This window comes from Quercus robur, chromosome 8 (assembly GCF_932294415.1).
Source record: "Quercus robur chromosome 8, dhQueRobu3.1, whole genome shotgun sequence".
Classification (NCBI taxonomy): Eukaryota; Viridiplantae; Streptophyta; class Magnoliopsida; order Fagales; family Fagaceae; genus Quercus; species Quercus robur.
Genome location: NC_065541.1, coordinates 65594815 through 65601622, shown reverse-complemented (window position 1 = coordinate 65601622; position 6808 = coordinate 65594815). Strand labels below are relative to the sequence as shown.

Sequence of the window (6808 nt, the reverse complement as noted above, 5' to 3'; positions counted from 1 at the left end):
ACTTTTTTGTTTTTTGTTTTTTTTAAAGTTTCAACTTATGATGTTCGCTTTTGATGATGACTGTTATCATCAGACTAAAATACTGGTGTAGGTGAGAATTGAATTTTAGATCTCTTATTCAACCATTAGAGATTTTACTAATTAAGCTAATTAGAACCTACAAATGTTTTTTACTTTTAATTAAAGATTCAAAAACTGTACATGGGATGGGAGGACATCTACATTAAATTCACTAAGCAGTAAGGAACAACCAACCAAGACTGAATGTTAAAACAAATTCAAAATCTGGAAGAAAAAAAGAATGATCAACTTTCATTGTATTTTCTCATCAATCAAATTGAGTTTTTTTTTTTTTTTTTTTTTGGGGGGGGGGGGGGGGGGTTGGGGAAAGGTAATTCAAATTGAATTCATAACATGATGACTTTCATTGTATGACATCTCTTTAATAAACATAATTGAAATCTGAAAGCATAATGTGTAGTACTAGCACTCTAACATCATTAGAAAACAGCTGACAGGGAATGCTAAAACACAAAAGGTGACAAGAAGTTGAGACTTCTAAATACGATATCTATCAAGCGGGTCTTTGAAGAGGATGCGTTCATGATAAACTCTCCATGCATAATCCTCGAAAGAAAAGGAGTTGAACAATCTCTCTTCCCGCTCGCCCGAGCTACCATCACTTTGTTCTTCATCTTTTTCGATTTCATCATCATTGCTACCAACTAGCTTGGGTAGGAGAGGAGAAATTGTACTGTCTGTAGGAAGAGTGACCAACAGAGACATTGATATGCAGCGAGTGTTGTTGGTATCTCCCAAATGTGCCACTGGTTTCCCTCTCACTTTCTTTAACTTGCCATTGCTCCACACCTATGATGCATTCATTCCAATTGGGAGAAAATCCAACAAATTTGACTTGGTTAGAAAGCTTAAGATAAGTTCTAACTTCTAAGATGCAATGCAACACAATCTACATACAAACAACTACATACAAACAACACAATCTTCATTAGAGGAGAAAACAATATGATCCACAAATCAAAAAAGACATGTAATTATCCAATACCTAAATAAATCTCCTTTGGAATGTAGGCACAACTATATCTCAGGTTCTAATCAAATTCAACAATGTGTTTACATTGACCAATGAATCACAACAACTGTTATATTTTTTCAAGGAAAATCAATTCAATAACGTGATTCATTGAATGTGATTCATTGGTTTGTATTATTGAACTTAATTGAAAAATATAAGGTGTAATACTTGACAAATGTACCTAAGTTTGCCATTTCGTGCTAACACAAGCATGCTAAATTGTTTCAAACATGGCATAAGCATATTTTATACAATGATAATAGGAAAACAAGATTCAGCATATTAGGTTCGTAAAACAATATTTTAGGTTCATCATTCAAATCATCATTAAAGTATGTTGGGAACGCTAACCTATGCTTGCATATTCATTGTGTTTATCATCCCATATCATCCAATAGAATCATGGTTGCAAGTAACATAAATTGAGTTAAGGTTTATGCCTTATGTTGTATGTATATTATTTTTTAATCCGACACAACTTTTGAGAAAAACCATCATTAAAAAATAACTTATAATATATTCACTTTTTTTTTTTAATTTTTTTTTATCACATCTAAATCGATTCATTTAAATTGTAAAAATTTACAATTTTCAATATGCTCATTTCGTCAACCTGTGGAAGTGTCATATATATTAGAAATGTTGTAGTAATAATCAATACAATAAGTCTAAAATACCCTATAAAAAAAATTCTAAAATACTGTACAAATTTTGTCACAATTTTTCCCATGAAAGATAAGCTTAATTCGCAAAAATTGTGTTATGGACTTGTTGTAGTTTAATAGGGTAAATGTGCAAAGCTATTTCCAAGTAAAACAAAAATATAAAAACTCACATGAGCAAATAAAAATATAAAAACTCACATGAGCAATGTCACCAAGCGTTACCATAACCGAGTCCACTTGGGGCGATACAGAAACCCAACCCGAATCCGCCAACAGTGAATACTTCTGGCACCTGATTTGATACTGTAGACCCACAATATACGGGTAAAACCCACCCGATAACACCGGTTTATTACCGGGTACACCTTCAGTAATCCACATAAGTGAACAAAACCGGGTCGGATCCTCCCTTATAGGATTCTCAAACCCAACTGCACTACAAAGCAGTTCAACGATCCTCACCCCGAGCTTCTCCATAGCAAGAGTGAACTCGCGCAACGAGTCCAACGAAGCCGACTCGGTTGACTCAGTCGAACACGACGAGTCCAACCGGAACGACTCGCCGCGTTCTTCGTCGTCGTCCTCGTCGGCACCTTCGTAGCCGAAAGGCCAGTTCTTGGGAAACGACGATTCTTTCTTGTCCTTAGGAAGGTCAAAGAGAGCGAGCGAGTCAGACTCGGCCGAGCGAGCGAGTTGGGAAGGGAGGGAATGATCGGTGAGTTGGAAGAACCCGAGTTGCGACGAGGCGGAGAGCAGGTCATCGAGTAGAGTAGGAGCTGTAGTAGTGTTGTTATTCAGAGAGAGAGTGGGAGGGCACGTGGCGGGGGGTGAGCGGCGCGTGGGGAGAGTGAGGGTGGGGGAGGGGAGACGGTGGAGGAGAATGGAGAGTGCGTCGGCGGCGTCTGACGTGGGCAGGGGAATGTTAGGCTGCGCCGAGGGCGTAGGCGGCGGGGCTGCGGCGCCGTACATGTTTGGTAATTGATGTGGTTGATGTTTGTGAGTTGAGGAGGTCATGATGGATCGGTTTGGTTTGAAAGAGAAAGCAAGAAAGAAAGAGAGATGATATGTGATTTTGTAGTATATAAATACACACACACACCACAAAATGAGACCTGTTGTACAGACAGGACAGCAAGAAAGATGATAAGAACTCTTCTTTCCATGATGTTTATGTCGGGCATATCACATATGTGAGTTAAGCTAGCCTAGGCAAGTGTATGTTGCGTCATTTGTGGGCCATCATGAGTTACCAAAAACTACAAAATTGCTACATTTGCATTATTGGAGACTGCACCATTACCAAGAAAAGCAAAGTTACTGCTTTAACATTGCTTTCCTTTCTTTTCGAGTAATTCTAGAATTATATATATAAAAAATCACAAGTTTTACCGTCATTGATAGAGTTGTTTATCATTTTTATATGAATTTACATAATTGATCAGAGTTGCACAATTTTTGGTGGTACTAGGTTTTGTGTCTTTTTAACCCCAAAAAAGAAGAAGAAGAAAAAAGTAGGTAAAAACATAAATTTTATCATAATTATGATGAGTTAAATTATGCATAATGGAAAAAAAAAACGAGTTTACATATAAATGATAAGAAACTATTCACAATTAATCCTATCAAAATTGTGACTAAAGTTATAAACACAATTGTCCATATTAGATTTACAACAAAAGTTGTAATAGTAGATGAATGAATCTTAATCATGTTTGAATCCACTTTTTTTTTTCTTCAAGATTTTCTACTTTTTTTAAGTTCAACTTTTTTTTTTTCTTTCAAATAATCTATTTTCAAAAAAATTTGAAATGTAAGTTGTACATATCAAATAATCTATTTTCAAAAAGAGTTGGAAGCTCCTAAGAAAGCTCTATAAGAAAAAGCTTCTCTTTTTCTTTATTTTTCAAAATCTCAAGTGATCAATGATGTTTTAAATAGCTCAGTTTAGTTTAAAAATAGCTCAGTTTTCATAACTCAGTTTTCAAAATTGTTAACTCAAACCCAAAACTAATAACTCTTAACTCAAACCTCACATTCACTCAAAAGCTGCAAAACACTTGTTTGGTTTAAAAACTCCGTCACATATCTCATTCTAATAATTCAATTTTTTTGCCAAAACTGTGGACCCCACCCACTGAAAATCAGTTCTCAGTTTTTGAAAACACTTAAATGTTATTTCCAAATTCCATCACTCAAACTCAATTTTTTGAGTTTTGAGTGATGGAAACAAGTACTCAAAACCAAACCAAACACAAGATTTTTTGTGGGACCCACATGTTTTGGAAACTTAATGATGAAAACTGAGTGATATCACTCAAAATCAGTGTGATCTAAACAGGTTTTAATATATCTTGGTGTCATTCGAACTGATTTTTCTCTCTATAAATATCCAATTTTATATATAGAATTACATTTATTTATGAATTAATCGGTATTCAAAGAGGCTAGTAAACACATACTTACAGTGGAAAAGAAGAAGGATAATTTAATAGTTTGTGGTAAATCCAGCTTTGATCCAAAAGATGAGGTTGTGCATGGGAATGTAAGTAAACTTTAACTATTAATTACGATGGGGGTAAAATTAAATGCTGCTTTCTTTTTGGTTAGGATAGGATAGAAGAAGAAGAAGAAGCTAGAATTTTATCTAGATCAAAACTACTCTGGTGGAATGCAATGCAGCATGTGATTTATTCTAATTTTGTTGGTCAAAAAAATTCGTAACTTTTTGCAGGTGTAGTGGCAGTCTGCTCCCTTGTTGTGAGGGAAAGTTGTGCCTCTGCTTGTTGCAGATTTTAGTTGCACGGATGGGCTCTATTATTTTTTTATTTTTATTTTTATTTTTTTGTGGACGAAAGCATGTGCTAGGTCATAGGTGCGTTCAGCATTATCTATAGAAAACGTAGAATATATCCTTTGAATTTTTCAAATATTTATTTATATTTGGTGTGGCAAGCAACTAGTAATGATTCAATTCAGAGACTACTCTTAATTTAGAAATAAAAAAAATGAGGGACCAGCATTTTTTATTATTTATATTTTGTCCAATTAATCAACGAGAAACACGGAATTGTAGAATATAAGTCTAAAATATCATTGAGAGGCCAACTAAAAAAAAATTAAGTTGATGGTATCTCATATCTTGCTTAGAGCATTCCCACATTGATTATATTCTCGGAAGGAATGGTGAAATTAATTGACAATGGTAGAATTGATTGATCAACAATCTGAAAATCAAAATAATTAGATTCAAAGTGATCATTACTAGTTGATATGGAATTCCTGATCAAATAAATTCAACTTCAACATCCAATTCAATATCTAAATTGTAATCCCCGTAGTTAAAGCTAGCTATAATCTATCTTTGAATGCTCATAACTCAACAACTGCTCTAGTTGCAATGTCCATCAATCCAGCATGTTCAGCGCAAGACAATATATATATTTGAGAGAAACTATATATATACACTAATATTGCATAGTCTTTTATATGGATTGTGATGTCTAGTTCCACTTATATATGGGACGTGTCAACCAACATTTTTTATTTAAAGAATGATATTAATAAATCAACATTTATATATATAAATATCTCTCTCCCTCTCAAAGTCAAAGATGGGGCCGTGGCCCTCTTGGTCTCAACCTAAAAATTGACAAGAGGGAAGAAAAATGGAAATAGAGATTTACTTTCTTTAAGTTAAGTAAGGTTACGTGGAAAAAATGTTAAGAACTTCTATACTTGAGTCTTGTACTCTATTGCCAAAGTTTCAAAACTTTCAAAGTACTTTTTTGATTTACATTTTATTACCGAAAGTTTCTAAAAAAAGTTTATTAATTATTTTGTCATAATTTTTGTTTTCATAATGATTTGTACATGCATAATACTAATTTAATCATAAATATTGGTTTGTATCTTGTTTTTGAACAATCAAGATATTTTCAATTAGAGAAAGATACTAGTAAATCAAACTATGTTTTTCTGCTTTTTAGAACATAACACAAATAAATAACTTAATCTACATGATCATATAATTGCAGTGGGTAATATTTTTCGAGATAAAGAACCATGCGAAGGACTGTGACAGAATATAACTAGAAGTAAGATTCTAGCTATTTAGGTTCAAACTTGGTTGATTGAAACAACCTACTTTCTAACATGAATATATATAATAGGCTAAATCTTAGATTAATAGACTTCTAATATAAGTAAGATATTTGGCTTGCACATATAGAAGGATTGAGCTTGAGCCTATATTATTGGGCTAATATATCTCTAACATGATTAATCACAAGATCCATTTTGAAAATCAACTTAGTTCTTAGGATTTGTAATGCTTTCACTAAGAACATATCCAACAGTTATGATGAACACATATTCTCTCCTTGAGTAATGGGAGTATATCATATATAGATTTATTTTAAGGATTAACAATTTTCCATGAATAGGGAAACTTTGACAACAAATTGTCTTCTCAAGTCAACTGAGGGGATGAGTTAGTAAAATGCATGTACCACAAATGTATAATGAGGATGCTATTACTTTGTATTCATGCAAAATGAGTGATGATAGATTAAAATATTAAATGTTGATTTAATGCGTAGACTTTTCTCCGGCGCTTATAACGAATTTAAAGAGAATTTGATAAACGAGCTCTTGGAGTTCTTTGGTCTTAGATTGGGTGTGCTTGCTTGGGTGTTTGGACATTTGTCTTTATTCTCGAACCCTTTGCCGGGAGGTGACCGGTGGTTACTTTTTATGTCAAGGTAAGATGAAACCTTGTTTGGATTATGTAAATGGTCTCAAGAGTCAAGCAATCCAAGGACCTGCTGGGCCTGGCCAGAAAAACCCTCTTAGCCCATGTCAGGATTGGGCTTACCCTCTCCAATAATCAAGTATAATCTCTTATTTTATCACATTCTTGTATTTTAAAAAAATCGCATGTTCGTTTAAAAATATCTCTGTTTATTTTATTTTTTTTATAGGAAAAAATATCTTTGTTTGGTTTCTTTGTTAACAAGATACATGATGCGTAGAGAAAACAAAAATGGGA

At 33.6% G+C, this 6808-nt stretch overlaps 1 protein-coding gene across 1 annotated transcript; it reads right to left on the bottom strand.

Annotated features, from left to right (window-relative positions):
* Positions 1-371: 371 nt before the first annotated feature.
* Positions 372-2925, bottom strand: LOC126697744 (probable 1-aminocyclopropane-1-carboxylate oxidase). The gene is made up of 2 exons (XM_050394839.1): positions 1960-2925; positions 372-870 (listed from the first exon to the last, which is right to left on the bottom strand). The coding sequence occupies exons 1-2, from the start codon at positions 2773-2775 to the stop codon at positions 559-561; spliced, it is 1128 nt and encodes a 375-aa protein (XP_050250796.1). The 5' UTR covers positions 2776-2925; the 3' UTR covers positions 372-558.
* Positions 2926-6808: the final 3883 nt, after the last annotated feature.